At 47.8% G+C, this 17,441-nt stretch overlaps 1 protein-coding gene across 5 annotated transcripts in view; it reads left to right on the top strand.

The window, feature by feature from the left end:
* The window catches only part of tweek (transmembrane protein KIAA1109 homolog tweek), a 703,556-nt gene that overhangs the window by 99,031 nt on the left and 587,084 nt on the right, over nt 1–17,441 (top strand). For all 5 annotated transcript variants that reach the window (XM_075687924.1, XM_075687922.1, XM_075687923.1 and 2 more), the window contains exon 10: nt 4,317–4,466. In XM_075687924.1, the coding sequence (XP_075544039.1) occupies nt 4,317–4,466 (150 nt within the window). The remainder of the gene's footprint in view (nt 1–4,316; nt 4,467–17,441) is intronic.

Raw genomic sequence — 17,441 nt, 5'->3', positions numbered from 1 at the left:
GTCACCCTCTTTGAGATACCGGATCAGATGAGTTGAGGCAGCGCTGAACCTCTCTGTCTTCTGGCAGTGGTTCAAAATCTTGGGCATCCATTGCGCACACAAGAGCCGATAGCTGAGATGTTCATGAATTGTGGTGTGAACTGATCCATGACTGATGTTCACACACTCTGCCAGTTCATCAATACTTATCCTCCGTTCTTGTCTAATCAACTCATCAAGCTTTGCAATTGTGTTGGAGGTGATTGCACGGTGGCTTTGGCATGGTCTTAGATCGTCTTTGCAACTTTCACGTCATTCTTTGAACCATTTGCTCCAACACTTTACAGTAGCCAGTGAAATGCAATGTTCAACGTACACGGCAGCCATACGGTGACTGATTTCTTTTTGGGAAACGCCTTCAGCTGTCAAAAACCTCATAACACCACGCTGTTCAACTTTTAGAGTGTCCATTATGTCATGCAACCATGTTCAACCCAGTGTATGAGAGCATTAAAGAACGTTTATACTCACACCTGCGTGTCACTTTTCTAAATGAGAGATGCCTGTGTGCTATGCGCATGCCTTGCAGATAATGAACAGAACCATTATTGCGCAGGGTTTATTGGCTCACTTTCATTTGACTCGCCCTCATACATTAGAAATGCGGAGATACAATGGAATATACAAATGCTAAGATACAGCTTGATAAAGGGCAAAAAGGTGTCACTGGGAACAAAGTTCACTGCACGTGTGCAGCAAACCTTGGAACAAGATGTTTAAATATTGGTGTAAGTCTCCGATAAATCTATGTATCTAAGAAAAAGTCACTCTTTATAATGCTTAAAGAAAAGGAAAATAAACATGTTGCGCAATCACAGAATGACAGATCAGAGAAACCTAAGGCTCCCCCGCCCTTTCTCCGCTTCCCCTGATGTATCGCGCGTGGCGGAAGGTGCGCTTTCCTTCCTTGCGTACACAAGACTAAGCCACCATCGTCGGCTCACCCATGCCCCCCCTCCCCCCCTACGATTTCACGCGCACATACAGCGTGCGGCACGTGGTCACGATGTTATTGCCCTTGGGACTTTATATGGAATATGAGGGCGATGGCGACGGTAGGAATGCGCCTGGAGTATACATATCATTGCTATCGCAATAAAATAATAAAAGTATCCGGCAAATGAAGCTTTCCATGGCCCATTACTTTCCGCAAAAGAAGAAGTAACGAAACCGAACTTTCACCGTGCGACATTTCTCTGCACCGCAAGAATGTCTTCATTTGTTTCTTTTTCTTTTGTGAGACCGGGGCACCGAAGTGGAAGAACGCAAAGTAAAGCATGTTGGCCAAAATCAAATGCCTAGTTTGGGCACCTAATGTGGCTATTGAAGGAATATCGAAGAAAACGTGAGACGCTTGGTCCACTAAGAACCATACGCATACTGACAGGTATCCTACACCGGCGAGGTAAGACTTTCTGGAGAAGTTGCGCTCAAATGAACGTGTTGCAATCCTTCGAGACCCCACAGTGATGGTGGCAAGCGACCATCGTTTCTTTTTCTTGTATGCTAGCCAGAAAGCGTCCAAAACTCTGCCAGGCGAAAATCCACTTGGCCAGACAAAAAAGAACGCGCACCGAAGTGCGCCGTGCGGTGTACGGGGCACGAGAAAACGCATGCGCCCTGGCTGGCTCTGGCAGCCCATGGATAGTGAGAACAAGAAAATTGAAGAGGCTCAGTGTGTCCTCGCAAATAAAATTCAGAGTAAAATAAATAAGAATGTAGTCACCTTTGCTGGCTTCAGTGTCTTGACATGGATGCGTTGTCACAGGTGAAAAAATGTTGATATTCTTTTCTATCTGTATAACCAGCTGCTGTGCCACAACGGCTCGGCTCCTGCAATATACGGCCTGCCCAAGGTTCACAAACCAAATGTCCCACTGCAGCCTATAGTAGATTACACTCGCTCTCCGTTGCACTGTCTCTCTGCCTATCTTCATGGTGTGCTCCAACCCCTCGTTGGACGAACACCGACGTACGTAAAGGACTCCGCTGATTTTGTCGACAAGTTCAGGAACGTGACTTTAGACACTGAAGACGTCATGGTTTCCTTTGACGTTAAGTCTATGTTCACACGCATACCTGTGGATTATGCTGTTGACTGCTGCCGAACAGCATTGCAAAACGACACATGTCTGCCTTCGCGCACCCCATTCGAAGTCGATGACGTGTGCCTCCTCTTGGATTTTTGCTTACACAACACATATTTTTCATTTAATGGATCATTTTACAGGTAGGTGTTTGGAATGGCAATGGGAGCTTTGGTGTCAGTGTCGTGTGCCAACATTGCTTTGGCAGCCCATGAAGATAAAAGCCCTGATGATGTTCCAGCCCACCCCAAAATTGTTCCTGTGGTATGTCACGACTGTTTTTCCATTATCTGCCACGAAGACATCGTACCTTTTCTGCAGCACCTGAACTCTTTCCAAAGCACAATAGAATTCACCGTTGAAGAAGTTAATAGTCACTTGGCTTTCCTTGACGTTGAAGTCATGCGCACTGCATCCGGCCTTTTCACAAGTGTTTATCGTAAGCCTACCCACACGGGGAAATATCTGAACTTTGATTCGGTCCATCCCCTTGGACAAAAACGATCTGTTGCCTCGACATTGTTCACCCGTGCATTCTGTTTGTGCTCGACTACTGACGCACGCAGAGCTGAGTTGGCTACCCCGGCTAGATTATAAAGACTGAAGAAAAGCATGCAGCTGAACCCCCTGTAAGGCTGATGAGAACAAGAAAACGGGCATCTCTCCCCTATGCATGAGGCGTGAGCGAGTCAATGTCAAGAATTTTCAAAGAATATGATGTACAAATCTGCCACATCTCTTCAAGCAAGCTAAAACAAAAACTCGTCCAAGTCAAAGACCGCCTCGAAAAAGAAAAATTTCCGGGCGTCATCTACAAAATTCCTTGCCAGGACTGCCAGGCGTGCTACGTAGGCGAGACAAGGAACTTTAAAAGAAGGCTACAGCAGCACCGCAGGGATGTAGCCAAAGGACACATGCTTTCCAACGCCCTGGCAGAGCTTCACGAAAAGACTGGACACAGTATTAACTGGCATTCGGCTTCTATAATCGAAAGAGAGAAAAAATTATCATCCCGATTGCTCCTTGAATCATTCTGCATGCAATCTACTACAAACACGATAAACCGGACACGGGTACCCCTCCCTGAGTTGTATGCAAGTGCATTACGTCTTCCGACACATATATAATAAAGACCATCATGCATTCATTTATTGTGAACAAGGCACCCGTATTGGGCGCCGAAACTTCAATGTGTGGTTTTGAATTTTTTCATTTGGCGAGTGTACGCTTATTCAGCCATGTTCTTTCCTTGCAAACCCTAGACTTCATATTCTTTTCTGTGACATGGCGGCACAAATGAACCATCACAAAGCTTCGTCTCATCGGACGTCGCTGCGCACTTTGTCAACTTGTCTGATAGCGTTTTGATTTGGCTTGTCTCGTTGTATGGTCCGATGTATGACTTTAGAAAAGTTAATGCTCCTTTGGCATCAAATGTTATAACATTAAACCCACAAAGTTCCGGAATTGAAAATCTAAAACACGACTTTGGAAATGTCAATGCATCTTTCACATCAAAAGTTCATAAGAAATTTATAACCATAAAGTTTCGGAATTCAAATCCATGTGCTCCATAGAGTCCGTGGCTACTGCAAGATGTCGCAACCAGCCTGCTGGCCATGAAAACTCCCTTGAAACTTTTTGCTCGGATGGGACTCCTTGTGTTATGTGACTCCTGGTGCGTAGGCGCTGCTGCGAAATTCAACCCGAGTTCGCAATGTTCACGCTGAAATGTCTTTTCGAACGTGAAAAACACATTCTAGACAAAATACACTATGAGATCCGGTGCCGGGGGTTGTTTTAGTCGGCAGTACATTACAGCACGGAAAAATTTTAGGGGGGGCTGACGCACCATAAGCCCCCCCCCCCCCCCCCGGCTACACCCCTGGTGCCTATATATTACTGTGACTGTGTAGTGTTTACGTGGGAATGCTGTGCAATTATAGTTGCACCTTGCACAAGACTTCCTGAGAGCTGGAGAATGTGAGTCTTAATTGATAGTGTTGACTTGCTGCTCAGCAAGAATGAAGCAAGAGTGGAGAATTTGGTGTACTATTTTTGTGTGCATGTAGAAGCTTGAGGGAGAGTTTTATTGTTACAGACCCTTGCCATACATATCTGCCATCCAAGCTTCTATTAGGCTAGACTTTTGTGCCTTGTTTTAGAGGTGTCCTTGACTCTCCATTGCAGCCTTGGTGGAAGACTGGGCAAGTAAGGCTCGGCCAGATATTCTTCGCTTTGTCCCTTACACCTGGCACCTCAACATTGTGTTGACTGAATTTGAGCTCATTACACTGGCCAACGAGTACAACTGGGTTGACTGTGCTCATCAGGAAAATGGTAAGCGCTCACTGCTGACTGATGCTTTCATGGTGTTTGTTAACATGGGCTCCTATTCTAACCCTTTATTGTAGGAGTGTGTGAATACAGATGAGTAGATTTCGATTATGGAATATGAGAAAACTTATCACAAAAATTAATTGGTGTGAATCTTGGGCTCATTCTTAGGAGCCTCCAAGCACTGCATAACAAGAATTGAGCAAGCTACCAGTTATTAGCAGGGATGGAAGTGCTGCGCCAATTGCACCATCTTACATGAAACCGTTAAGCTACACCAACTTGCGCTTAAGCACTAATTTCAAATGAAGTTCCCAAATTTAGCAGGATGTGCTTGTTCAGTGGCAACCACACAGCCATAGACATGCATTGGTTAGTGCATAGCCCTGCAATCCAAGCCGAAGCAATTCATTTCAACGTCAGCGTCATAGGAGTGCGGGCGTGTTTGGTGGGATAATTGTAACTAGGTCACAAGAAAATGAAAACCGTTTTTGCGCTTTAGTATGTATTATGAATGTTTTATAAAACTGCTGTGCATTCGCATATATGCAGACCAGTTGAAGATGATTTGAACTAGCACTCACTTCATGGGGGCAGTTGGGCAGAAAAGCCGCGCTGAATGATTAAAGTTGTACAGTCTGCTCAGCGTGTAGCTCATCAGTTTCATTATACACTTTAGCACTTGATTTTGTGCCCTACTGGTCATCCGAGTCAATTAACCCTTTCAGGGTCGATTTTTTTTACCATATGCAACCGCCCAGTGTCGATTTGTTTTTATTGCAGATTCCAATTCTTCTAATAGACATAGTTCGAAAAAAATTTACCATAATTTTTCTAGGGTGACCGTAAAGTGAGAAAAAATATTTTGTGCTGTTATATATGTACTCTTTATTCATGAATAACAACAATAAAAAAAGGAAATAAACTTATAAGAATTAGAAATTTAATGCATTGTTATAGTTCAAGGCCTAGAATATGCGCACATGAGAATATTTCGCAAGTCTGAAACGTTCCAGCTCTTATACCAATATTTACGTCCATAGCGTTATCGAACTGCATAGGTGAGCCCACTCAAGAAAACTGTGTGGTTGCGTGCCTGTCAAAAAAGCAAAATGTGTGACAAACTTCCACATCTTCCACAACTTCGCTGTGCTTGAGCACGTGAAGAAGGAACTGGATGACATGGAAACCCAAGGAGTCATCCGAAAGGTCGACACGCCAACCGCATGGTGTTCCGGCCTTGTCGTTGTACCGAAGCCATCGGGTGGGTACAGGCTCTGTGTTGACTTGACGAAGCTTAAAAAGGTCATCCAGCAGTAACAGCACATTCTGCCAACAGTCTAAGACGTCTTAGGCTAGCTTTATGGTGCAAGAGTCTTTTACAAGCTCGATGCAAGATCCAGCTTCCACTAAATCAAAGTAAGTCGAGAGAGTGAAAAACTGACAATGTTCATCACTCCCTTTAGCCTCTATTACTACTACAGATGCCTTCCCTTCAGCATTGCGACAGTGCCCGAATATTTTCAGCACTTCATGTGACGACTATTAGAAGGCACTACCAGAGTCGTCAATATGATAGACAATATGCTAATCTTTGGTAGCGACCACCGAGAGCACGACCGACACCTAGCTGACGTCTAAATCAAGCAGGCATCACTTTCAATGAAAAGAGGTGTCAGTTTTGAGCTTCTTGTGTCAAATTTCTAGGAGTCGTCGTTAACATGCAGGGAATTTAGCAAGATCCAGATAAGGACTAGGCTATCATGGACCTCCCACCACCAATCGATGTCAGCGGTGTTCGCTGATGGCTTGGAATGGGGGGCCAACCATGTGGCCAGTTCCATTCTGAACCTGTCTGGGGTCTACACCCATTCGTTCACTCTTGAACAAGAACAACGCCTGGAATTGGGACTACAGCCAAGAGCAAGCTTTCACTCACATCAAGTCATTGCTCAGCTCCAATAAATTTGTGGCAAAGTACCATCCACACTATACTACAGTATCGGCTGATGCAAGCTCTCATGGCCTGGGTGCCGTCTTGCTCCAGGACCAGTCTTCTGGAATTCGACATGCTGGGGCCTATGCTCCGAAATCCCTCACTCCCACAGAAGGATGCCACAGTCAAACGGAAAAGGAATCTGGCTGTCATGTGGGTCGTGACTAGGTTCGACCAGTACATTTGTGGCCTACACTTTGAGGTCATGTCGGATCATCTTCTGCTTGTAGACCTCCTTTTGAGGAAGGACCTGGAAGTCTTGCCGCCTCGAGTACAGTGAATGTGGATCGAGCTGATGTACCTGGGAAACTCTTAGCTAGAGCCGATACACTATCATGAGCACCCTGCAACCTGCCAATCTAGAAAACTGTTAACAGCTTAAAAATCCACATAGGAGAGGTCTTCAAGGATCTACCTCCACTAGTGGCTAGTCAATTAGACGATATCTGTCATCTTCAAGCTGAGGATGGAGAGTGTTCCTCAGTTGTGACACATTGTGAGAGAGGTTGGCCACCCAAGAACAGAGTACCAACCCACGTAGCACGGTACTGGATAGAGAGAGACAGACTGAGTGTGTACGATGGCTTGCTTTTGTTGGATCACCATATCAACGTTCTAACTTCTCAACACCAGGACATCCTTGCACTGCTGCACGAGGGGCATCAAGGGGTTTGCTGCTGTCAAGAATGCACCTGAGAGCGTGTTCGGTGGCCAAATTGCAATCTGCATATTGAACACCTTGTGACTCCGTGTGCCAAGTGTGTCGAGGTTTGTGCCACTGGTACCAACTCCCACACCGGAAAGGCCATGGCAACGCCTGGAAATTGACCTGTTCCACTTCAAAGAAACCTGACTATGTTCTGATCGTCGATTACTACTCCCGATTCCCTAAAGTAGTCACGCTGGGGACTGCATCAGCACCGGCGGTCATTGTCGCGGTGAAGAGTTGTTTTGCTCACTTCTGGATTCCAGACGCTGTGTTGACAGAGGGACCTCAGTTCATGTCCAAAGATTTCGCTGATTTTGTTCTATGTTACGGATTCCACCATGAGACAATCAGTCCTTGATACACTCAGAGTAATGGTGAGGCAGATTGCATGGTTCAGATCGTGAAGGACCTGCTTGAGAAAAGCTCCGATCCGTACCTGGCCCTTCTCGCTTACCGAGATAAACTTGGAGTTTTGGGCATCTCTCCAGCACAATTACTTATGGGATGAAAACTGCAAGCTCGCCTTCCGGGGCTGCCAGAACGCCTTCTGCCCGCATTGCCAAGTCACGAGAAGTGTAGGGCACAGGATTCTGTGGCCTAGGTGCAACAGGTGAAAAATTACAAACGCCGTCACAGTGCAGGTCTCCTGAGTCCTCTGAAACCAGGGAATGACGTGTGTATCAAGGACATGATATGCAGCGGTCCTGTCCTCAGCCCTGCTCAACGACCTCGATCGTATGTGGTTGAGACTCTTAGCAGCGTTCAGCAAAGGAATTGTCACTTCCTGGTGCCTTCCTCAGCAGACCAGAATGTCTAAGGATGGGCAGCAGCCTCACCAACAACACCAGGAATGTCACTACAAAGTTCTTTCTGCATGTTGCCTGTGCGACCTGTGGCCACACTTCCTTGCATGAAATACAGGGTCTGCCTGTGTAAGCAAGATCGCCTGAACATGATGAATGGAAGCAAGTGTGATACGGTTGTGCAGTGAGACCACGGTGCAAGTTGAAACTGTAGTTATATCAGGAAGGAAGAAATTGGAGGCTTATCAAGGTTAAGCCCAGTGGATGCGAAGCATCCACTGGGCTTAACCTTAGCGTATCCTTAGCGTTTGGAGGCATCTTGACCGCATACACGCCCGGCGCAAAGACGCTGGCGCGGTTGCAGGCACAGAGACTGACGCGACGGCGGGCGCGCGCCGCTTCATCCCTGGCGTGACGTCACATATCACGTGATGCAGCGATGGTGGCGCCGCCGCCGCGTCGCGCGCGACGGCGCGAACCGAAGCGTGGAGGCCTCCGCCGGGCGACGTCCGACGGCGCGATATGAGGCCCCATCTGCTGCCGGTGTGACGTCATCACGTGACGTCACATTATGTGATCTCACTTCAGGGTCAATGGTGGCCACCGCCGGGAGGCGACCGACGGCGCGATATGAGGCCCCATCTGCAGCCGGTGTGACGTCATCACGTGACGTCATGTCACATGACCTACTTGAAGGTCACTTGAAGGTCAATGGTGGCCACTGCCGGGAGGCGACCGACGGCGCGATATGAGGCCCCATCTGCAGCCTGTGTGACGTCATCACGTGACGTCATGTCACGTGACCCCACTTCAGGGTCAATGGTGGCCACCGCCGGGCGTCGCGCGAAGGCCCGAAACCTACGTTAATATGCTTCGCATAATATAGTGGTCACCGCCTTGCCCTTGAGTTTGCAGCTACAAGAGAGAGAGAGGAGAGTTCAGGAAAGGCAGGGATGTTAACCAGTCAATAGTCTGGTTGGCTACCCTACACTGGGGGATGGGAGAAGGGGAAGAGAAAGAAGGGAGAGAGAAGGTGTAGATACGTGTACGGACAGCACTTCAGTTAGAGTCGCTCGAGCAAACCAGAAGTTCTGAGAAAACACAAAAGTGCCCTCACTGCCTTCTGAGCCGATGATCGGTCGGGACGGTGCTCTAATATGGTCTGTTCACTCAGAGGACAATCATCTAGTTTCCTCAGTGTGTTGGACAAAGACTGTCTTTGTGCTTGAAATTGAGGACAATGGCACAATAAGTGGTCAATGTTCTCCTCGCATCCGCAAACATCGCATGCAGAAGTATTAGTCATTCCAATTGGTGCTGGGTAGGCATTCGTGAAGGCAACTCCAAGCCATAACCGGCACAGAAGAGACGCTTCACGTCGGTGTAGACCCGCCGGAGGTTTGAGTTGAAGTGACGGGTTTAGTCTTTGCAGTCTTGTGCGCCTTGCATGTGCAGTGTTCCACTCTGCCAAGGAGATCGTGCGTGCTAGAATGCCAAGTTGCCTAGCGGCGTCGGTCCTTGAGAGAGGAATGGGGACACAGCGGTCTTCTTGGTTTGACGTCCGAGCTGCCTTATCGGCGTCATCATTTCCAATGATGACGCCGATAAGGGTGCCGCCCCCTTGCTTTCAGTGCCACCTTGCAGCTACAAGGTGGCACTGAAAGCAAGGGGGCGGCACCTTGCAACAAGTATATACTTAACGGGCAGACAGCAATAAAGGTTCTTCTTGTTACGAGCAGAGTCGCTAGTGTCATTTGGTGCTTCCTTGAACAATGGATGTGTATGTGTTGTAACTCCCCCTCCATCTCTTTCTTTCTGGATCTGACAGCCAGGTTGACCAAACAAAATGTCACCATAGAATCTTTCATTGATGTTTTCAGGTCAGCTTAAAAAAATGGTTGTTTAAACATTACTTGAAAGAGAAGGGGAGTGTGAGGTAAATTTTGATTAGGTGTTTGTGTAGAAATATATCACAGAACCAAGAAAAATATTGGCAGTTATGCAGTGTGGTACAGGCTTAACAGGACAAGTCAGTTCTGCTGAAGCCCCCAAGAAGAAGGAAGGTTCGTGAAAGAGAAAATTGTCATCCACTCGACTATTGCACAAAACAGCCTTTGTAGCTAGACATGTGCACAGATACCATTTTAGGGCAGGTAGCATTTCTAGCTAGCATTTTATCAGTTAAACTTATACATGAACTCCTATAGGCATACTTGATTCATCAGGCAGTGCACCATTTCCTCCGAACCGTCCATGCCTTGGAGCCTGTTTTCTCTATTAGTAAAGCATTAGTGTAACTGGCAGCATAAATAAAATGAGCCACAAGAGTGTAGGCCAGTTTTGTTACCACCGGAAGAACCCGTTGATAATGGCCGTTATCAAGAATGTATTAGGACTGTTGAGGGGTTGCTTGTCTTGTTTGCACGCAGTGTTTTAGCATTGTTGAATGTGCACAGAGAAGTTCTTGTATCTGCAGACAAGATGTTGGATGAATTGGCAATGAAACCATGGCTACTGGTCTTCTATTTGTATTTCATGCAGCAATAAGTTGGGTTTGGCCCTTCATTGGGGTAGACGCAATCTTTCTATTAAATGAATATTTCTTTATATCTTGACATGAAAATGTTTTTGACTGTGGGCCATTCCCCAAACGAATCGTCGAAATATGTTGTGTTTTTCATTGTAGGCTTTATTCAAATGTATATATTTAATCATGATTCCATATAAAAGTTTTGGAACCCCTTCACCTGACAAAAATCCTCGGTGTGCTAATGCTCACAAGCATCTTTTATAGATCTGCCACATTTTATTACTATGTTCAGAAAGTGTTTCAGGGCCTCTTGAAAGGCAAACTGCAATAAAATTTTACTTTGGCTAAATGTCTTGCGAGTGAGCAGGACGTGCCAGTAAACCAGGGATTCTCAAACTTTCTGGCCTTGAAATACTCCACCAGCTTCTCGAAAGTGCCACAGAACCCCTACCTTTTTCCACCAGTGCACCTACATACAAACTCACTAAAAGGGTGCGTCAAATGTACACATAATGGTAACGGGGATAGGGAGTCTTACTGCACAATTTATTTTATTTCTTACAAACAAATGTCACAAGTCAACCACTCTGCAGAATGGTCTTCGATATACTGATTGTAACATTAAGCCTAAATGCCGCTTCACCCGGCATGCAGCGGTGCTCCTCGTGCAAATCGAAACACTTGTCGCATGTTTTTATTACGGGATCGATGCAGTGCCATAGCAAGCAATTTTGCATAGAAACTTTGCCATGCCAACACTGATACGCTTTCTGGGGTTCTCCTCCCGTGCTCTTGGGACAAAGGAACCACATTACAGTAGAGCAAACAATCACAAGGGCATTTATTGCGCCTTTCATAGATAGCCGAGTTGCTATCCACAAAACATGCTGATGGGCGCGCGACAAATCTAGAAGTCCGACTCACCGCGACCGGATAGCGAGCGAATATGTTCGCCCCATGCTGAATTCCAACGCCTGGTCGTTCGCGCGTACGGTCACGCGAACGGTGGCGCGTTCCAAGGCGGCCACGCGAGACGGTCTCGGAGAAGCATGGATCGGCGCACGCGCGGCACGGCACGTCCGTACTGCTCGCTGTCCCGAACCAAGAGAGAGCGCCTTGTCTTGCGGCGCACAAGTAACCACGCCTGTCGGCGGCGTTCGCAGCGCAACACTCGCGCCATCTCTCGTACTGCGCCTCAACCACTCCGACCGCCGCGGGCGCCAGGACACGCCGCGAAGCCGGATTAGAGGAGACGCGCGATGCGGGAAAAACATCAGGGGACGCGTGAGAGTCGCCCATCCCCACATCCCCCCCAACCTTATATCACTACATATTCCGGCGAAACATGTCACACGCTCTAACATCAACGCGTGCTTCGCGAACAAGGTAGTACATGCAACATTGGCCGCGCCGAGGAAATGTCCACACGCTGTCCATAACATGCGAGCCGACTGTCCTTGGGTACATTGCTGGCGTCCGCCGGTCACGGCAGCAGCTTTGCAGACTCGACGGCACGATTCCAGGCCAGGACTCCGGAAGCGGCGACGCAGTAGTCGGAACGAGCAAGCGTCGCTCGCGCCGACGCGCCCTGCTGGCGAGAGCCGCAGTAGCTGTCGGTGACCGCCGGCTCTTTTTTCCGCCGCCGAGGGTTGTGAGCTGGATACAGGAGGCCGCCGAAGTCGCTGCGCCGAACTGGCCACAGCATCACCATCGCCCGGGGTGGCTCGATCGTAGTCCGGGGCAGCAGCGCAGACGATGTGCAGGTGACAGCAAGCCAGGGGTGACTCCAATCACGCTGCGTACATTCAACACACTCGGCAAACACTAACGTAGTGCAAGGGAGAGGAATTATGCATGCGCATCGCCCACGTGGTACGGTGTTCAATTCGGCTAGCAAAGATCGGGCAGCTACTCAGATGCTAAGTTCACGTGAACGAAGCTCGCTTCCTTGAGTCGAATGAGTAATTTCAATTCGTGCGAGGCTAAATAGAATGAGGAAAGCAACACCTCAACGCCACGGTCGACCAGGTTGTGTCCCTCCGCGTGCGACAGGCAGCTTCGTAAAGCCTTAGGCCTAAAGCGTCTCTACCCTGACAACAACTGGCATCCAAATATAACACCCAAAATGAGCGCAAAACAGGCAGCCGCGAGGAGACGTCAGCTCTGTGAGGTGGTCCTACTCCGCTCGGTGCACACAGCATCCGAGTTGACGGCGGCCACCGTCCCAGACGGTGTCGGAGCGCCCGTTGCCAGGCCGCAATATCAGTCAGCCCGTAGTGGCACCCGTGGCCCGCGGCCACCCGGCTCCCAGAGCCGCGACTTCATCAGAGTCAAAGAGATAGGAGAAGCTATTTACATGAGAAATTCGGACCACCCATGAGGCTTCCGTACTCACTCGCTTCAGGCTTGTCAATGCTCCGCGGGCGCTGAGCCTCACTCTCCTAGGAGGCAGACCACGTGGCTCTCGTACCGACGAATGTCATAAAAAAAAAAAAACACTTGCGAAAAGGCTTAGCATGTTGACATGTTCAAACACACTACAGCCACCGTCGCCTCGCTCAAGAAAGCCCGCCGCCAACGCTAGGGATCAAAATCCACGCTAGCCCTACGCTTCGGATCAAACAAAGGTCTCGAACGAAGCAAAACTGTTAAATCATCGTCCGATGCCCCAAGAGGTCCACGTTGGGCAGCCAGATGTGGGGTTCTCCTCCGTGCTCTTGGGACAAAGGAACGACAATACAGTAGTGCAAACAGTCACAAGGGCATTTATTGCACCTTTCATAGATCAATGCCTGCTAGCCGAGTTGCTATCCACAAAACATGCCGATGGGCGCGCGACAAGTCTAGAAGTCCGACTCACCGCGACCGGATAGCGAGCGAATATGTTCGCCCCATGCTGGATCCCAACGCCTGGTCGTTCGCGCGTACGGTCACGCGAACGGTGGCGCGTTCGAAGGCAGCCACGCGAGGCGGTCTCGCAGAAGCATGGGTCGGCGCGCGCGCGGGACATCCACGCTGTTCGCCGATTTACCGGGAAAGAGAGCCTGTTCTCCCCTGCGCCCCCAAGTAACCCTGCCGTGAGGCGGCGTTAGCAGCGCAACACTCGCGCCATCTCTCGCACTGCGCCCCAACCACATCGACCGCCGCGGGCATCACGCAGGCCACGCGGCGAAGCCGGATTACAGGAGACGCGCCATGCGGGAAAAACATATCGGGGGACGCGCGAGAGTCGCGCATCCCCACAGCTTGAACCACAAATGATGTGTAAATGTGTGTTTGTTAACCGTATACTTATCTGTCAGCCAAAAGAGTTAAGCAGACAGACAAATTCGGAAATGGTTCTCGGCTGCATAATTTTCGAGTTAATTCTTGCTTACGTTTTACGAACTGCTTACGTGTTACGAACTGGGCTCGCGAGCAAGAATTAAAAGCACTTTGTTGGCCATCGTAGGCCTGCAGGTCACAGGTGACAAGTCTTAAAGGAGCCCTGCAATATGTCAAGGAAAGCTTCCTGAGCGGTACGGATGGCATCACCTCTGTGCAGTTATTGTGTACCTCGTAGAAAGGACCAAATTTGCCACTTACAATAAATGTTTGACATTGTAGAAAGTAGGCTGTCAAAAATGAAGTTATTCATACCTCTAAGCAGCGTGTCAAGCATTAGGCATGCTGAAATAGTCAGACATCTGCACTTGCTTTTGCGGAAGTTTTGGGTCACAACCCTGGTGTGCGTCGTGTTCAGAGGCTGCGGGAACACTGGTGGCCGTAATTTAGCGTGCATGAAATCAGTGAGTGACTCTTATCGATGACAGTGCACTTTGCGCGAACGTTTGGGTCGTTGTCAAAAACTGGCCACTGTCAATCTCGTCGTCACTGCTACAGCTGTCGTCGCCTCAGTCGCATGTTGCCACTGTCTGTGTCGCGACGATTGCCCTGTCAGAGATTCTTCACAGAACGAGGCAGTGCTATCTGCACTCAGAAACTCCTCGATCGAAGCACCGCCTATTTTATCAGCAGTAGCGACATGCTCCCAGAGTTTGGTAATGTCCCCAGCTACTACCGTGTTGGTTTCACACATGAGGGCTTTCACCCTGGCTCACGAAGCCTGCGGTTTTCAGAATCGTCAGTATCATTGACTGCGCGAGTCTTGCAAAATTTGCAGCTTCGTATCAAGTGCCACAGCTTTGCGCTTTGATGGCGCACCGACCGTTGCCCCCGCTGCTTTCACAGCGCATTTCCGCAGTCGTTGAGGAAGAGAGGGAGGTCGTAGAAAAGGAGCACAGGCAGAGTTTGCTTCTCGCATTTTTTTTTTCTCTGGATGCTCGCCAGCGACACACACTCGAAGCAGCTGGTACCATCTTGTGGGACGCTGCGCCAACTTACGATGCTCTCCATGGCTTTCGCAATTAGCGTGCTGGTGGGATGCGCTGTGTGATAATGGTGGCAGATACAAACTTGTGTAATCAAACGATTCGCCCCCTCTCAGTTAAAGGGAACTTAGCAACACAAATTTCACGATTATTCTGCATGGGAATTGTCGCCCAAATGGCAGAATTTCGATCGTTACATCTGATATGTGGTGAAAAACGTTATATACAGATTTTTTTTCTCATAGCCCTTATGCATAAGTTGATACTAAGTTTACTCATCATTGTTATAACCGATATATTGTTATATGTGGTATCGTTATACGTGGACTGCACTGTATGTGATTTATGTTGTCAAAATATTGCGACTACTGCAAAAAATCTATGGGATTACGTTTTTACAACCATTTTAAATATTGCATGACCACAGGTGAGGTGTTGTCTATACAGAAGAGAACGCATCACATGCCGAGCCCTTTGGTGTGCCAACAGCCGCTTCGCAGAAGCTGTCATAACCATAACAGTCAGTCCATAGGCTCCGAGATTACATAATGCACCACCCGATCACGGTGGCCATGGAAAATGTCATCAATAGGCTGAGCAAGCTTGACAATTGTGATGTGCTGACTTGTGCTAATGCCCTGCTTCTATTGGGTGGCACCATATGACATCATTGGAAAGTTAAATGTGCACTTTAAAGCCATGAAAATTCTAGTGGGGGTAACTCTCATTTTGCTTGTCTCTTGAATTTTCTCTAACCAGTAACTTTGACTTGTGTTGACTAATTTTCATAATTCCTTTTGCTCTGTGTTCTGTGACATGCTGTGAGTAGATCTAGAGCAAATATGGCCACCCGAAAGTGGCATTGCAGGGCCCTTTGTGTGCTGCTGCCACGTGAGTGTCTTGCTGCTCACAGACTAGTGAAGTGTGGCTGTGGCATGCATTAGCTTTGCGAAATCCAAATTGCAGTGCAGGATTTTGTTCTCTAAATTGATAAATTGAAGCAGTGAATAGGGGAATATGGAATTGGGTTGAAATTGTTCTGACCGCTCGCACAACCTTTAAAATGTCGTTTGCGGAACCCAGTTTGAGAACCCCTGCACTAAACCAATCTTAGCAAAGATGCAGAATTAGTAATTTTATAGTCTTCTTGCCAGCAGTCTTCAAACACCACTTGAACATACGATGCATGCACCTGGTGGTGTCCCTATGACGTAAGTCCCAGCACGCTGCGTTCAAAAGTTTTAGCGCACCGCGGGCAGTACAAGCTAGGGTCGACCAGGGCTGGCTCGCATCACCACACCTGGAAAATCATAGAGACCAATCGAAGCGTGCAGTAGTTCCGAGCATATCAGTGCTGAGAGGGCTTCTTGTGGCATCTATGCTATGGACCAAAGTGGCCACTGAGATTGCACAGGTCATGTTGAGGAACTGTAAACTAGGTCTTGCGTCACTTCTGGCAAGCAGTTATGGCGGGGTTTTTTCAGTTCCAGTAGCAAAAACAACTATTTTTGCTATCTTTTTGAGACAATTCTGCTCATATTTTGAACATCAAATTTAGCATGGAGGCTCCTCACTATGTAACTTATCCTAAAATGAACTTTTTTGTGCAGTCCAAACCAAGGTCAAGTTAATGAGTCGTCTGCATTCCCAAACTAGCACGATGACAGCCACTATAGAGCAAAGCAAGATGTAAGTTTGGATGGGTGCCCAGAAGTGGTAGCAGAATAGAAATGTTTTCTTCAAATTCCGGAAAGTTCTAGCAGCTCCAGAGTGATTGGAATGGTTGCTTGCTGGGCTAAGTATTTGGTTCATTGCAACTTACGTAACAGTGCAAAAAAAAAAAATTAAGGAAAGGACGACTATAGAGACCGAATTAAAAAGCACTGACTTTTAACTGTTTATTTTACTGACGATGCTGGGCATATATACACATACGAAGCACCAGCAGGAAAGGGAGAAAAAGAAAGAAAGAAAAAAGAAACAGAACAATCAGCATGAGTTGCACAAGGTGATATCACCACGGTCCTAATCACGAACCATCTGAAAACCTTAGCCCTTCCTTGGTCAATGTGAGTGAGGGCATGCACACACCCCTCTACTGTACGAGCAATCTTGACCACCTCTCAGTGCATCATAGAGATAATCGAGGCGCAAAATAATAAAGACAAGCAATCTGCATGAGCAGTTTTGACTGCCTCGATTATCTCCTGAGAGGGGGTCAAGATTGTGAATTCCCAAAACAGCACAAACAATACACTACACATAAAGAAGACACAAAAGACGCAGACAAGCGCTACTACCAACTGTTTATTCCAATCGACACACCCTCCGATTTTATAAAGTGAGCCAAGCACAAGTGTCACACCCCTTTTTCCCATGCGAAGGTGATAAACATAAGTAAAAACAAAAAAAGGTGAACAAAACTGCTGCCTGCTTTAGATAGCAGATAAGAAGTCCAGGCCAGCACTGTGCAAAAGCAAAAATGTTTCGTTTACACAGATAGGTGAATTTTTATGGATATGGAATTCTTCTAAAGCCACTCGAGCCATGTGGTTCACTCACCTTCGCAT

This window comes from Dermacentor variabilis, chromosome 4, assembly GCF_050947875.1.
Source record: "Dermacentor variabilis isolate Ectoservices chromosome 4, ASM5094787v1, whole genome shotgun sequence".
In the NCBI taxonomy this organism is placed as follows: domain Eukaryota; kingdom Metazoa; phylum Arthropoda; class Arachnida; order Ixodida; family Ixodidae; genus Dermacentor; species Dermacentor variabilis.
The sequence above is the reverse complement of the archived record's forward strand: the minus strand, read 5'-3'. Positions and strand labels throughout refer to the sequence as shown.